General features: G+C 37.9%; 1 protein-coding gene across 3 annotated transcripts in view; it reads right to left on the bottom strand.

Annotated features, from left to right (window-relative positions):
- LOC126101581 (vesicular glutamate transporter 1-like) overlaps positions 1 to 17,272 on the bottom strand; it is a 134,337-nt gene that overhangs the window by 25,450 nt on the left and 91,615 nt on the right. For all 3 annotated transcript variants that reach the window (XM_049912234.1, XM_049912236.1, XM_049912235.1), the window contains exons 8-9: positions 14,140 to 14,416; positions 6,520 to 6,640 (exon numbers count right to left, since the gene is read on the bottom strand). In XM_049912234.1, coding sequence (XP_049768191.1) covers positions 6,520 to 6,640; positions 14,140 to 14,416 — 398 coding nt within the window. The remainder of the gene's footprint in view (positions 1 to 6,519; positions 6,641 to 14,139; positions 14,417 to 17,272) is intronic.

Genomic DNA, 17,272 nt, shown 5'->3' with positions numbered 1-17,272 from the left:
AGAACCTTGCACTCAATGGATTCATGTGAGCTTGTTATTATCTGGCATGTCATTAATATATTACTTTTATTAATAAATGTCCACATGTTACTGAGTCAAACACTTTTCAGAAGTCAAGAAATACTGCAGCCACCTGATTCATGGCTTTCAGGATGTCAGTTTTTTCCAAACTAATTAAAAATACAAGCAAGATGGCGGCGTGTGTAGATATCTGCGATTTTACTCCAAAAATAAGTTACTGTGAAGCCGTTAAAAATTTGTGTGCAAAGTGCAAAAGTGAATTCTTCAAGTATAATGAACGTATTGCTAGTTTACAATGTGTAATCAGCAGTCTAAGGGTAGAAATAGATGGCCTAAAGTCCGAAAATATGGAATTGAAGTCGAAGCGAAACATGGATCCATTGCTTCAAGACAGACAGAAGGACAAAAACTTTCACCAGAACATGGATACATTGCTGCAAAATGACGCTGATAAATCATCAGAATGGAAGGTAATACACAACAAACGTCAAACATTCGGCACTAAAACTTCGTCTACAGTAAATGTTTCGAGGTTCGAGAATGTAAACAATTTTGATGTATTTTGTTCTAGTAATAGTCTCACAGAAAGTGAAAACAATCGTAAGAAGAGTGTACTGATAACTATCGGAAAAAGGTTAGGTTTGATCTTCTAAAGCCACAACGTTCGGTTAACAGTAATGAAAGTGGCAGTGGCGTGATCCAGTCTGCTGTGAGTGAAACATCAACAAATCGTCTTCACATTTATGCTGATAGTCATGGTAGAGCCATGGCTGATATAGTGAAAAGCAGTTTTAATGCTGCCGATGTTTGTGGAATCGTGAAGCCAGGTGCTAAACTTTAAGAAGTTGTAGCGGGGTGTGATCCTGAAAAAGTAAAAAACGAGTGTGTGATCTTAATAGGTGGCTCAAACAACGTTGCCTGCAACGAAGGGAATGATGTCATACAATCGCTCAGGAAGAAAATATCGGCGCTTCATCAGTCTAAGGTATTTGTTGTGAACATTCCAAAGAGACATGACTTAATCCCACAGTCCTGTGTAAATGAGGCTGTCTCACAAACGAACTCTAAGTTAGCAAAATTGTGTAAGGATTTTAACATTACTTGTGTTGTAGATATAAGCAGTTTTGGATGAGAATTATTTACAAGACACGGTATGCACCTGAACAAATCAGGAAAAAAAAGCATTAGGTACCATCTTAAAAACAAAAATATTGGAAGAAGTCCACAAATGTACCCCAAAGTTGGAACCAATCGCACTTAAATGGCTCCAGCCATCAATTCAGACTCAGTTTCAAACTCAAATGTTTCAGGAAACTGTTAGTAATGAATGTACTGTGTCTGTAGCTACAGACAATTTTTAGGCAAAAGTTTACATCTGTCTCTAATTCCAAAGAAATGACAATTTTTCACCAAAATGTGGGAGGACTTGCTAATAAAGTAAACGACATTACTGATCTGTTAGAGGAACCACAAGGAATAAAAGATACTGATGTATTATGTTTTAGTGAACATGATGTGAAAGATATTGAAAAGTTACAGCTAAGTGGTTACTGTCAGGCAGCGCATTACTCTAGAACCATCATGGAAAAAGGTGGAGTGGTAATTTATGTGAAAACAACATATCTTACTATGCATTAGATTTAAAGAGCCATTGTATAGAGCAACACATTGAAGTATGTGGTGTTGAGATTACTGTAAATGACTTCACGGCTGTAGTGTTAGCAGCACTGTATAGATCTCCCTCAGGGAATTTGAATGTATTTCTTAAGCACTTAGATTCTTTATTATACATACTGTACTCAAAGTCCAAGAACTTGATAATTACTGGTGACTTTAATGTTGATTTCCTAAATGAGAGCAATAGTAAAGCTGATTTAGTACATTTAATAGAGTCGTATAATCTGATGGCAATAGTAGATTTCCCAACTAGGGTTACTGTTAACAGTAAAAGTCTGATAGATAATATATTTATAGATAAGTCTAAATGCAATGAGATCACTGTACATCCAATCCTTGGCCTTTCTGATCATGGTGGTCAATTGCTTAGGCTCAATTACATCAGTGTGTGCAACAGTTCCGAGCATTCTTGGAAATCTTTTAGGATAATAAATGAACAGGGCCTTAAAAAATTCAATGACAGCCTAAAAGAGATAGACTGGAGCCCAGTTTATAGGGAAACAGATGTAAACAAAAAGTACAATTCATTTTTAAATGAATTCATGTCTGTATTTGAGTCAATCTTTCCCAAATAAAGTAGTTAGAAATAGTCATATAGGCAATGCCAAGAAGTCTTGGATCACTACAGGGATAATAACATCTTGTAGAACAAAGAGGATGTTATAAAGTTCTCTCAGGACTTGTAATGATCCAAAGAAACAACAACACTACAAACTTTACTGTAGCATTCTCAAGAAGGTTATAAATAAATCTAAAAGTATTTGCATAAAATCAGAAATTGAAAGTTCAGAAAATAAAATTAAAGCTTTATGGAATGTAATAAAGAGGGAAACTGGCAGGACAACAGGGAACATGTCTCAGGTAGAGATTAAAACAGGGGACTGTATCATAAAGAAACCTGAGTTGGTTGCAGAAATATTTAATAACCACTTTTTGAGAGCAGCAGAGAAGACAGGCTGTAACGGTTCTATGGAAGAATCATTTTCCCTCCTACAGAAAGCTATTAGCAACAGAATCCCACAGTTATCTTTACCTCCAGTCACTGTAAGCGAAGTCGTAAGAGTAATTAGATCATTAAAAAATAAAAATTCTGCTGGTGTGGACAATATTTCTAGTAAAATACTGAAACACTGTTATAAATTTGTTAGTCCCGTCTTATGCAACATATACAATGCATCCCTACAAGAAGGGATTGTCCCTGACAGACTAAAATTGGCTGTAGTGATTCCTCTCTTTAAAAAAGGTGATCAAAGCATTGTTACAAACTATCGCCCAATATCCCTATTAACTACCTTCGCGAAAATTCTTGAAAAACTTGTGCACAGGAGAATTGTAGACCATCTCAACTTCCACAGTATCTTAAGCAAAAATCAGCTTGGTTTTCGTGCTGGTCTTTGTACTGAACAGGCAATATTCTCTTTCAGCAACCAAGTTTTGGAAGCCATTAACAAAAAAATGTCTCCAGTGGGTATTTTTTGTGATCTTACAAAAGCCTTGGACTGTGTAAACCACCAAATTCTTTTGAAAAAGGCAGAATACTATGGTTTAGGTGGTACTGTTGGCTTGCGGCTACAATCATATCTACAGGATCGGAAGCAGACTGTAATGCTAAATGGCTCTTCTGGAGAACCTGTCTCGTCTGAATGGGGCACGATAACGTGTGGTGTGCCTCAAGGTTCCGTTTTGGGCCCACTTATTTTCCTCATCTTTATTAATGATCTTCCTCTTTGTTCTGAGACAAACAGCAAATTTACCCTGTTTGCTGATGATACCACAATTCTAATTGACGATTTGATAGATCACTATCTTGAACAAACTACAAATACTGTTTTTAATGACATCTTAAATTGGTTCTCCTCAAATGGTCTCTCACTCAATGCAGATAAAACTCATTATATGAGGTTCCATATATCACAAAGTAATCTTGATGAAATTAACATAAAATGTACAGATCAACCAATACAGAAAGTTGAAGATACAAAATTCCTGGGTGCTTACATAGACAGCAAATGTAATTGGTCAGTTCACATTCTTCATCTATGTAAAAAACTTAGCTCGGCAACATTTGCATTACGGGTAATTTCTTCAGTGGCTGAAGTTGACACCATTAAGGTTGCCTACTTTGGCTACTTCCACTCATTGATGTCATATGCTGTCATATTCTGGGGGAACCAACCACTTGCAAAAAAAGTTTTTTTCCTTGCTGACCTTTGTGTGCAAAAATTATTCTATCTACCAAGACAACAGTAAATTCCATGGCTATAACACCAGAAAAAAAAAAAAAACAATCTACATTTCGAAATGAAATGTCTCACTCTGGTACGAAAAGGAGTTTACTACTCCAGCATTAAGCTGTTCAATGCTCTACCACTACATATCAAATGTGTTCATACAGAACTGCCAAAATTTAAACAAGTTCTCAAAGATTACCTGAAAGAGAAATCTTTTTATACTGTGGATGAATATCTGAAAGAAAATGTATACCATCACTAAACTTGTTGTGTCTAGAAGTAGTTAAATTGATTTTATTATGCATTTGTGCATTAGCACACTTTTTGTAACAACAAATTGGGTGTACCTGTATTTACTCTTGTAAGCCTAATATCTGATTTAACTTTGTGCTCTTATCTTTAACCTTTATTTGAAACTCCATTTTCTGTTAAATGGTTGTTATGTTATCTAGCTGACATTGTATCTATTACTGTATTTATGTCTTACATAAACTATGTACAATTTGGCATTGAATTGCCCTTGTATTTATTGTAAGTTTAAATTGAAACGTGTACAATTTGACACATTCCATATCCTTGTGATTGACTCACTAACTGGATCTATGGAACATGAAATAAATAAATAAATAATAAAATAAATGTGGCAAAAATAATTTAAAAAATCTCAGATGAAATGATGTTTAAAAAATTGGTTTGCTTTCCAGAAAAGAAAAATCACTATATATGCCAGCAGTGAATTTTCAGAAAAGATAAGCTCATCATTAAATCAGAGGAAAAATGTCACAGCAATATTCTATAATCTGTGTTTTCAAATTCAGTGAATCACTCATTACTTTTTTTTTTTTTACAAAATGCAGAGTTACAGAACCAGGACAGTGTGTTACAGAGGAGTTTAACCCTCATCCAATAAGTGGTAAACAAAGAGTAACTGTGATATCAAGTGAATGCCACTACTATTCTGACTGGAAAACAATTTCCCAAGGAGTGCTGCAAGGCTCAAAGCTGGGCCCTTACATGTTTTTATAATATGTAAATGATTTACCACTAAGCACTAATAAGCATTTGGTCTTATTTGCAAATGACCTCACTTTTGAAATAGAAAATGATGATCCATAAAAAAAATCCCAAACAGCACACAAAGCTCTTTACATCCCTGGTTTCATCAAAAAATAACTAAAACTGAATTTCCTGAAGATGCAGATGATATACTTCAAAATTAAATTTTCAGAAATGAGAGGTAACTAGTAACATTGAGGAAATTATGGCAGAAACCCCGGTGAGATTTTTAAGTCTACATCAACAAAAAATCTAAATTTGAAGACACACACATAGACTATTTACCAAACAAATTGAATAGCCTAGCCTGCCCATTAAAACAAAGCTCTATATGAGGACATGGACATACAATTTCAACCCCTCTAACCCCAGGAAAAGTCTTTTTTAAAAAGTGGGTGATGTGCTTTACATTTTATTAGTACTCACAAGAAGTTAAAGCCACAAAAAGTAGAAATTTCAGTAAAAACCTGATGTTTGATGATGAAATTCTGCTAATTAGAATCACTGTTATTGCAGTTTAAAGTGGAATCCTCAATAACTGGGATAGATAAGATCTTAAAGTTGAGGGCTCTTTGGAGACAAATTTACTTCCCAGTTATTAATGTTGTTATAGCCACTAATAGTTGAGAAAATGAGAATCCATGGAGATGGGTCACCAATACTAGGAATTAATTCCTATAAAAAGGCACATTTTCTTCACTCCTAAGCAACATATTTTGTCATTTCTTGAAATACATGGCATACTTTTACCTTTTTCACCAATTTTTAAACATTCAACTTAATTTTATTCTCAGAGAGGATCCAACACTGATATTCCTAGTACAAAACTTTTCTTGAAAATATCTGTAATACAGAAAGCAAAAATTACTCCCTCAGTGGCAGCAGATGTAAATATGAAAAATTACATAAAACTGTAAAAACATCCAGAAGAAAAGGAAGGGTTGGAGGAATTCATTTCTTTTTCTCTCATCATGTCTAATATATCTAACCTTGATCAATATCATCTACCTATTTTTCTGGTATTTGTCATAGCTAAGCATCATTTCATGGCATGTTAGATTCTGATAATTGCAACAATGCTGCAATATACAGAAAACTTGTAATGAAAGAAATGAGTTCTCTGCAAAGAATTATGATTAGTATCATGTTTTTCACCTATCCTTGAGTAGTACAGGTTTCTTTTTCTCCAAAATGGTTCTCTGTTCTGCATATTTTTACCACTTTTTATAGTTCTAGGAGTATTCTATCTTTCACCACTTTGTGAGTATATTTTCTCTTTTTCTATTGTGAATATTTTTACCTCACTGATAACATTCATGAAAATATTTAATTTATATTCTGTCTGTGAACAAGTAGCACTTCATGCTTCCATGTTCCTGATATTTTTCCTTATATAAGCACCATATCACTCTACCTTTATCAAATTATGACATTTGAAACAATGCTGCAATCTGCAGAAAACACTTTTCAATGAAAGAAAACAAAACTCTTGAGTCAGTTATGATTGCTATAATTCTCAACTGACAACAAATACCTTATGCTGAACCAGGGTTCCTGTGAGGAGTGGGCTGATCATCCCTGGCAAAGTGGCAACAGTATTGCTCATTCCCATCAAAATGCTTGCAAACTGTGGTGCCAAGTCAAGGTGATTCACACTGAAAAGTAAAGGAACAAAAACTGTATTAATAGACCAGTTCCTTTCTATTTCAAACAGAATGGTACTGCACAGAGAAAGAAATTATCTGACCTATCATTCCCTCCACAAAAACTAAATGATGTATATTAATGACTCGGTAATTACGTTTTGGTTTGTATCCATCCTGATTACATTTTCAGTGTTCATGTTTTTTAAATAATGTTTTGGTGAACATAATACATTTACAAACATTCAATATGCATTTCTATTTTACAGTGTAGATATTTAATATTCAGCCTTTTTTGTAATAATGTAGTCGTATTACGAAGGAATACGCTGTGTAAGCTTCTTACCACATCATGATTTATCCAAGTTGCAGCATTTAGATGCTACTTGCTTCCCAACATCAAAGATGAAGTGACCTACAAAAAGTCTTACATGGATTGCAAGGAGTCCCATGGTATGTCCAACTTGTCAAATCAATGATAACTGGGCATCAACCTTTGGGTTAGTATTATCATCCACCAAGTAGTTTGACTGTTATTCTTTCATGAAGCCTAAATAGATGGACAAAAACACAATTTCCTTCTGCAGTTATCTTTTGTGACATGTGGTGAATCACTGGCAGCATGGCATAACACATGGTTGATGCATGAAGAAGCTCCTACCCATCTACATATAACTTTTGTCAACATCTCAACAGCATTGTCCTCAACCAGCTGACTGGACAAGCAGGTCCTACAGCAAACTTCAGCCACAGAACCTTATCTTTTACATTAACTCAGAGGGCCACCACATGTCATGTATTTATTTACCTAGCTTCTGGTAGCAATATATTTGAACAACTTGTCTTTAGCCCAAGCTGCAACATCTAAATAGATACGTTAATACATTTGAACCACCAGTGAGACTTAAACACCATCATAAAAACTGTAAACTTTCGAGTTGACAAAGAAATCTAATTAATCTAATTCACAGACACACTGAAAAAGTCAAGGTCACAGCTCAACGTACTTTCTTCAGAGCACCCCCTCTCAAGTGCACACACACCTAACTTTTTTGTGTTCTCCTGCCACTATTTGATGAGTACATTTCTTAACTATCCAATTTAGGGTAGGTGGATAGTTAAAAAATATACTCACCAAGCAGCAGCAAGAGACCACACAAATAAAGGTATTAAAGTCTGCGAGCTATCAGAGCCAGTGGTTCCTCCTCTTGACAGAAGGGCTGAAGGGGAAGGAAGAGGGGTGAAGGAAAAGGACTGGTGAGGTTTATGAAAATGGGTAGAGTTTGTAAAAATTGTCCAGAACCTCTCAGGGAAGACTCACCAGATGGGATGAGAAGAAAGACTGATTGTTGGGGACAGCATTGGATGAGATTTGAAAACCTGAGAGCTTGTAGGTTGAAGACAGGATAATATGCAAGACACAGAGATTACTGCCAAAACATTATATATGAGAAAGAGTGGAAAGCTCCATACATTGTGTGTGATAGAGGTCGGGGGGGCAGGGGAGGAACAGAAAAAAATAGATAAGCCAGAAAATGAAAGATACAGAAAACTAAAAAGGGAGTGAAGAAAAGAATAGCTACTGTGAAAAAGTGCCGAGACTGAAGAAATTAATGTAAATTACACACAGATGGGTGGCGAGAACTTAGGGCATGTTGTAACACTAGTTCCCACCTGCGGAGTTCTGAGAAACTGGTGTCTGGGGGAAGAATCCAGATGGTACACGTGGTGAAACATACACCAAGGTCACAACTGTCATGTTGTAGGCATGCTTTGCAATACAATATTGTATGTTGCCTGTATATGCCCCCTGACTATGGCCATTCATCCTAACTGATCACTTGGTGGCAGTCATGCTGATGTAAAAGCCCAAACAGTGTTTACCTAACAACTGGTATGTGTGTTGTCATTTAACAGGTAGCTCTCCCTTTGGAAGTACATGTTTTGCCAGTTACAGGGCTGGTATAGGCAGTGGTAGGAGGGTGCACAGGGCAGGTCTTACAGAGGGGACAATGCTGGGGGTAGGAGCCATAGGGCATGTGATCTGGCAAGCATATTGCGGAGCTCGGGAGGGCAACGAAAAGCTGTTCTAGGTGTGATGGGCAAAGAGAGAATAGACCTCATTTCAGAGCGTAATTCTAGGAAGTTGTAGGCTTATCAAAGTAGCTGATTAATATATTCAAGACCAGGATAAGACTGAATGACAAGTGGTGTACTCTTAAGTTGTTTTTTGGAAGGATCAGTAGTAACAGGATTAGATGTGATGGCTTAAGAAATCTGTTTTTGAACTAAGCCAGTGGGGTAATTACGTTTTTGTGTCCTGCTGCCACTTGGTGAGCAGATTTTTTTTTATCTACCCAATTACATTATATTCTAAAAAACTGATTATTTGCGCTGGATTTCCTGCTTATCACAAGTCACCTTTCCCATTAAACTATCTGTTCACACCATCTGAGTATGACTCAAGCTTTCACTGTAACTAGTGGGATGTACATCCCCTACGGCAAAGTAAGCCATGTGCCTCCACCAACTCCATTTCCTCAGTGGTGTCTTCCCACATATCTCCATGGGAGAACTTGTAGTAGAGTGCATGCCACTTAACTTGGCGGGTAAGGTCTGGATGCGCAGAAGCAATGATACATCACGTGACATGACGTGCCAACCAATAGCAGTCAGTCAGCCATAGTGCGTGGACAAGTTTATTTCGTACTGTGCGGAGTGAGTTTATGATTGGTTTTACTCTGTTGTATTCTTTTGAAGGTTATTTCGAGGCGTCTCATCAATATGAGTGGCAAAAGCAAATCTCACCCAGCATTAAACAAGCAGGTGTGTGTGTGTGTGTGTGTGTGTGTGTGTGTGTCAGTTCTCTACACAGAAATCTAGAATCGGCATCCACGTCTCTTCACAAGGCACCTCCCAGTGTTGCCAAGTGCCACGAACTTTGTGTATATCAGTTCTTTAGACAGGAGTCAGAAGTAGCATTCACGTCTGTTCACAAAGCATCTCTCGGTGTTGCCAAGTAACAAGAACTAACAGCTGAGATGTGGAATGCTGGGGTAAAGACTGTGCAATGGATTGTGAATGAAGCCAACACATTTGCTGAACAGATCACTTAATTTTAAATCACCAGGTAAAAGCCAAAATCAAACGAAATTCATAAGTGAACTCACGAATGTATTACATCACAAAACATTTGACATGTATAGTAAAGGCAAATATCCTGTCGCAGTTAAACTGTGATCATACATGAAAGAAGCCAACAGTTTCAATGGCAGAAAATCTACCAAGCTCAGAATATTGAGGGAAATGGGATTTAAATACAGGACAACCAATGACAGAAGAAAACTGCTCTTGGAGAAAAGAGACATTGTAACAGCAAGAACTGTGTGCTCAAGATTCATGCACAAGATAAAACAAGCTGGAAAGTCATGTATTTCTAGCTGGATGAGACGTATGTGAATCATAACCATTCAAGGTCAATGTACTGGAAGGCAAATGATGATGTTGGAGGCCTGCAGGTTCTTGTGGGTGAAGGAAGACACCCTATTATGCTTCACACTGGTTCTGCAGACTTAGTACAGACTTAATACCAGAAACTATATTAATATTTAAAGCATCGAAGTCAAAGCATTCTGATGACTACAACTCTGAAATGACTTATGCTGTAGTAGTGTTCTCTGAAAGCTGACGCAGTCCCTCAGCCACATAGTCCCAACGATCAAGTACCAAGGTCGTGGAACCCTTGTCCGCCGGAAGAATGACGATGGATCGGTCAGCCTTCAGATCACGGATAGCCTGGGCTTCAGCAGTGGTGATGTTGGGGCCTCTCAATCCTTCTTAAAAAACCTTAATCCTACTCCCATTCCACATGGGAAAAATATATTAAAAACAAATATTCCATGACTTACCAAACGAGAAAGTGCTGGTAGAAAGGCACAATAAAAAACACACAAACACACACACAAAATTTCAAGCTTTCGCAACCCACAGTTGCTTCGTCAGGAAAGAGGGAAGAGGGAAGGAGAGGGAAAGACGAAAGGATGTGGGTTTCAAGGGAGAGGGTAAGGAGTCATTCCAATCCCGGGAGCGGAAAGACTTACCTTAGGGGGAAAAAAGGACAGGTATACACTCGCGCCCGCGCCCACGCCCACGCACACGCACACGCACACGCACACACAAGCAGACATATACAGAGGCAAAGAGTTTGGGCAGAGATGTCAGTCGAGGCGGAAATGCAGAGGCGACAGGTGAGGTATGAGTGGCGGCAACTTGAAATTAGCGGAGATTGAGGCCTGGTGGATAACGGGAAGAGAGGATATATTGAAGGGCAAGTTCCCATCTCCGGACTTCGGATAGGTTGGTGTTAGTGGGAAGTATCCAGATAACCCGGACGGTGTAACACTGTGCCAAGATGTGCTGGCCGTGCACCAAGGCATGTTTAGCCACAGGGTGATCCTCATTACCAACAAACACTGTCTGCCTGTGTCCATTCATGCGAATGGACAGTTTGTTGCTGGTCATTCCCACATAGAAAGCGTCACAGCGTAGGCAGGTCAGTTGGTAAATCACGTGGGTGCTTTCACACGTGGCTCTGCCTTTGATCGTGTACACCTTCCGGGTTACAGGACTGGAGTAGGTGGTGGTGGGAGGGTGCATGGGACAGGTTTTACACCGGGGGCGGTTACAAGGGTAGGAGCCAGAGGGTAGGGAAGGTGGTTTGGGGATTTCATAGGGATGAACTAAGAGGTTACGAAGGTTAGGTGGACAGCGGAAAGACACTCTTGGTGGAGTGGGGAGGATTTCATGAAGGATGGATCTCATTTCGGGGCAGGATTTGAGGAAGTCGTATCCCTGCTGGAGAGCCACATTCAGAATCTGATCCAGCCCCGGGAAGTATCCCGTCACAAGTGGGGCACTTTTGGGGTTCTTCTGTGAGAGGTTCTGGGTTTGAGGGGATGAGGAAGTGGCTCTGGTTATTTGCTTCTGTACCAGGTCGGGAGGGTAGTTGCGGGATGCGAAAGCTGTTGTCAGGTTGTTGGTGTAATGTTTCAGGGATTCTGGACTGGAGCAGATTCGTTTGCCACGAAGACCTAGGCTGTAGGGAAGGTACCGTTTGATGTGGAGTGGGTGGCAGCTGTTATAATGATGGAGGTACTGTTGTTTTATATATATATATATATATATATATATATATATATATATATATATATATATATATATATATATATATATAAGAAAGATGATGAGACTTACCAAACAAAAGCGCTGGCAGGTCGATAGACACACAAACATACACACAAAAAAATCTAGCTTTCGCAACCAACGGTTGCCTCGTCAGGAAAGAGGGAAGGAGAAGGAAAGACAAAAGGATATGGGTTTTAAGGGAGAGGGTAAGGAGTCATTCCAATACCGGGAGCGGAAAGACTTACCTTAGGGGGAAAAAAGGACAGGTATACACTCGCACACACACACATATCCATCCGCATATACACAGACACAAGCAGACATTTGTCTGTGTATGTGCGAGTGTATACCTGTCCTTTTTTCCCCCTAAGGTAAGTCTTTCCGCTCCCGGGATTGGAATGACTCCTTACCCTCTCCCTTAAAACCCATATCCTTTTGTCTTTCCTTCTCCTTCCCTCTTTCCTGACGAGGCAACCGTTGGTTGTGAAAGCTAGATTTTTGTGTGTATGTTTGTGTTTGTTTGTGTGTCTATCGACCTGCCAGCGCTTTTGTTTGGTAAGTCTCATCATCTTTCTTTTTAAATATATTTTTCCCACGTGGAATGTTTCCCTCTATTTTATATATATATATATAAAAACAAAGATGATGTGACTTACCGAATGAAAGTGCTGGCAGGTCGACAGACACACAAACGAACACAAACATACACACAAAATTCAAGCTTTCGCAACAAACTGTTGCCTCATCAGGAAAGAGGGAAGGAGAGGGAAAGACGAAAGGATGTGGGTTTTAAGGGAGAGGGTAAGGAGTCATTCCAGTCCCGGGAGCGGAAAGACTTACCTTAGGGGGAAAAGGGACGGGTATACACTCGCGCACACACACATATCCATCCACACATATACAGACACAAGCAGACATATTTAAAGACAAAAAAAAAAACAACTATATATATATATATATATATATATATATATATATATATATATATATATATATATATATGTCTGTATATGTGTGGATGGATATGTGTGTGTGTGCGAGTGTATACCCGTCCTTTTTTCCCCCTAAGGTAAGTCTTTCCGCTCCCGGGACTGGAATGACTCCTTACCCTCTCCCTTAAAACCCACATCCTTTCGTCTTTCCCTCTCCTTCCCTCTTTCCTGATGAGGCAACAGTTTGTTGCGAAAGCTTGAATTTTGTGTGTATGTTTGTGTTCGTTTGTGTGTCTGTCGACCTGCCAGCACTTTCATTTGGTAAGTCACATCATCTTTGTTTTTATATATATATATATATATATATATATATATATATGCCCAAACTCTTTGCCTTTACAAATGTCTGCTTGTGTCTGTGTATATGCGGATGGATATGTGTGTGTGTGCGAGTGTATACCTGTCCTTTTTTCCCCCTAAGGTAAGTCTTTCCGCTCCCGGGATTGGAATGACTCCTTACCCTCTCCCTTAAAACCCAAATCCTTTTGTCTTTCCCTCCCCTTCCCTCTTTCCTGACGAGGCAACCGTTGAGTGCGAAAGCTAGAATTTTGTGTGTATGTTTGTGTGTCTATCGACCTGCCAGCGCTTTTGTTTGGTAAGTTTCATCATCTTTCTTTTCATATATATATATATATATATATATATATATATATAATTTTTTTTTTTTTTTTTTTTCAGCCATAAACCTGTACAAATTTGACATTCATACACGGAAAGTATTTGAAACATAACTTTATTTTTGAATAAATTTTTTACCTTGCTTTTGTTTCTATATCTCATGAATAATATCTAATATTACTTTTACAATAAAAATTTAATGTTTAAAAAGACAAAGTTCATTAACAATAAGTGGTATCTGCGAGACACGCACAACCACCCTCGTCCGAACAGAAGGTGCACCTATCAGAAGGTTAAGAGGTTTCTGGCGAAGTGCAGCATCCCAATGTTAGACGACTCACCTTATTCATTTGACCTAGCACCAGGTGACTTATCTACATTAAAAGTAACTAGATTTCAGTCCACTGAAGCAGTGAAAGAAAAAGCAGCACATGTTATCAGGAAGCTCATGGAAGAAGACTTCCAGCACTGTTTCCATCAATGGAAAATTCGCATGGAGTGTTGTAGGTGTAGTGGAGAGGACTATATTGAGGGTGGCAATAAGTAAATAGGTATGATTTTTAATTAAAATGTTGTACAGCAATTGTTGTTTTATGGTCACACCTCATATACTTTCACCTGTGTCAGTTTTCACTATTAATTATGATACACCTTCTATATCCATAGTGCCTATGACTACATGTCTGATAAGTGAAAAAAATATGCCTTTCACATTACCTAAATCCAGCCCAAGCAAATCCACCAAATCCTACAGCACCAGTGAGGCAGGCAACAACAGTAGCAGGAGTTGTGGCATGTGCAGCAGCCACCAGGAAAAGCGTTTGGCATGAGAACGCACCGCAGTTAAGCAGCTTGCGTACTTGTGTGGTTGTCAGCTGACCACCTGCTCGCAGCCAATCGGCGAGGCAGCCCCCACCTTGCACGACAGTGCCCATGACCAAGTATGGTAGTGATCCCAGGAGACCAGCAGACTGTAGATCAAAACCCAGCTGCTCTACAACAAATTGTTTGCAGAGAAACTCTACAGTGAGCTGACACTAACATGTAAATCTACATACAAACTGTGAAATGTATCAACTATAACGCAACAATATGGCTACCAAATAAAAGTACAGGTAATATTAATGAGAAATTTCAAATAACTACACCTCCTGCATTTAATACAGCATAGGTTAGTAATTATATTTATTTAATAAATTAAAAATGATCATCTTGACATAAAATAATAGGTTCAATATGTAGGACTTCATTGCAACACTGGAGCAACATGACAAAAATCCTTTGTTTTGCACTGCCACCTAATGAACAAAATAACAGCTACAGAATATCAGACCGGCTGTGTGATTGGATTGAAGAGTTTCTATTTAAATTTATCACTCATAAAATGTAATTTTACAGGCCTGTATGTGCCTTTTCGGCTAATTATAAAGTTTTTACAATTACAATTTTTTTAGTTTACATTATTTCTTATTAAATTATAATTCACGATAAATTCACGTTATAAGGGCATTTTTCGATAAGCCATTGCTTGACTCACTTTTTAAAAGTATCCCCTGTCAATATTGGTAACAAGCAATTAAAACTTTGACATAGGGGCTTTTCGCTGTTACTCTTCCGTTAACCATACAAAAGTTTGTTGATCTTAGTGTCTTCTTTCACTAACATTACAGTTTCTAGTATGCAAATGGCTTTAACTCTGAGAATATTGTGTCTAATGAATACGGGTTTGCAAGAAGTTTCTGGTTTTACTTTTACTACGATCCTCAAGGCTCACTTCCGTAGTATGAAAACAATTTTCATATTAGTTTGGCATGTCCCAGTCCACAGCACTATTCCATGAGACAAGAGAGGGTACACTAATACATAATATACAGTCCTTAAGGTTTCAGAATTAATATACGGTGACAATCTTCGTAATGTATATAGACCGGGAAAAAAAAAACCACATACATAATCAGCCGTGAAAGTCGATCATCTATGCATAAATCCAAGAATTTACAACCTGCACAGGTTTTTGGTAGAATTGTATCATTCACATTAGTTTGTCTGTTTGGACCACTTGGTTTAAAAGGAATAATATTAGTTTTTTCTATGTTTACTTTTAGGTCCTCCCTTTCAAAGTAAGCTCTTGCTTTTTCAGTAATGTTATGTATTTCATCGATTAGGCTGGGCTCACTGTCTGCACAGCAGACACTTGATGAACTATCTGCATACATAGTTATCAATTGCTTATTGTCAAGAGAAGTTGGGAAATCATTTAAATAGCATATGAATAGGACTTGATCTAAAATGAAGCCCTGAGGAACACCAAAATGTATAATTCTTATACTTGACCTTCCCCTCTGCAGTATTTCTCCATTAGAGTATATAATCTCTATACACTGCTGTCTACCCTTTAAATACATTTCTAGCAATTGCATGAGTTTTCCAGTGACACCACTCTTTGCAATTTTTGATAAGAGCATGTCATGATACACCCTATCAAAAGCCCTTGAGGGATACCGGACTACTCCTGCTGCTGCTTGGGATTTTTCCATTTATTTTTTCAAGTACATGATGGATGAAATGTACTGCTGCTGATGTGGTACTTTGACCTCTTCTGAAACAATGCTGGAAATCACCTAATATGTCAGCATTGTTGCAATGTTCCAGGATTTTTTAATGTTATTTTCTCTCTCAGTTTGCTGAAAGCTGATATTAGGAAACGCTTTATTTCACCCTTTTGTGTATTGGTTTAACTACAGCCAGTTTCAAATTGTCAGGGAACACACCGTCTTTGGGAACACAGTTTATTATATTAACTAGTGGTTTCATTAGATCATGTTTGTGTTCTTCAATAGATATGGAGAAATTTCATCTAATCCTGCTGATCTTTCATTTCTGAGGCTAATAATCAGCTGCATAATGTCGTATGTTCTTACTGCAGGTAGTGCACTGCAGTGCTGTTTGTTACTCAAATGTATGCTGTATTTCCCGTTTCATAGAGCCATCATTTTTGACTGTATCTATGAAGTAATTATTAAAAATATTGCTGACTATAAGGGGATCAGAGGTATCATCATTATTCACAGTCCTTTGTACATTATTAATTTTAGTTTCTGTTTCATTGTTTCCGATTTTATTTACAACTGACCAGCAAGTCTTTGAAACATTATTTGAATCTTTTGAATCTCATATCTGTTGGTCGATTCTTTCTGCTTTTAATCTCCCAACTTCTTTGCAGTACTTATATTTGTACTGCTTGTAGAGTTCTTTATGTAACTCTGTGTAAGCTATACATGTTTTCCATTTTTCCTTTCACATCTTTTGTTTTAAAAATCAAATGGCACAGGTATTTATTTATTTTAAAGGTTGATTTTTCTGGATACTCATTTTTTTAATGGCATGGCTCTATTTCCTAGCAAACAGAACACAGCATGTCATTCGTACTGGAAAGAAATCTCCAGATGTCAGAGAGACTTTGGGTGTAACCCAAGAGAGAGTTACAGGATCATCACTTTTCACAATGTATAGAAATGACCTATTAGGTAACACTGGAAGCTATATCAGGGTTTTCATAGATGTTGTTGTATGCAGAGAAGTCGCACCACAAGAAAATTGAAGTGAAATGCATGAATATCTGCAGACAGTTCATGCATGGTGCAGGGATTATTGGCAGTTGACACTCAATGTAAATAAATGTAACATATTACACACAAATAGGCAGAAACAGCCATTATTGTGTGACTACACAATTGCAGGACAATCACTGAAAGCAGTCCCATTCCTCAAGTATCTCAGAGTATGCATACGAAGCAATTTAAAGTGAAATGATCACATACAACTAGTCACAGGTAAGACATGACAGACA

This window comes from Schistocerca cancellata, chromosome 9 (assembly GCF_023864275.1).
Source record: "Schistocerca cancellata isolate TAMUIC-IGC-003103 chromosome 9, iqSchCanc2.1, whole genome shotgun sequence".
In the NCBI taxonomy this organism is placed as follows: Eukaryota; Metazoa; Arthropoda; class Insecta; order Orthoptera; family Acrididae; genus Schistocerca; species Schistocerca cancellata.
This window is presented reverse-complemented; position numbering and strand designations above follow the sequence as displayed.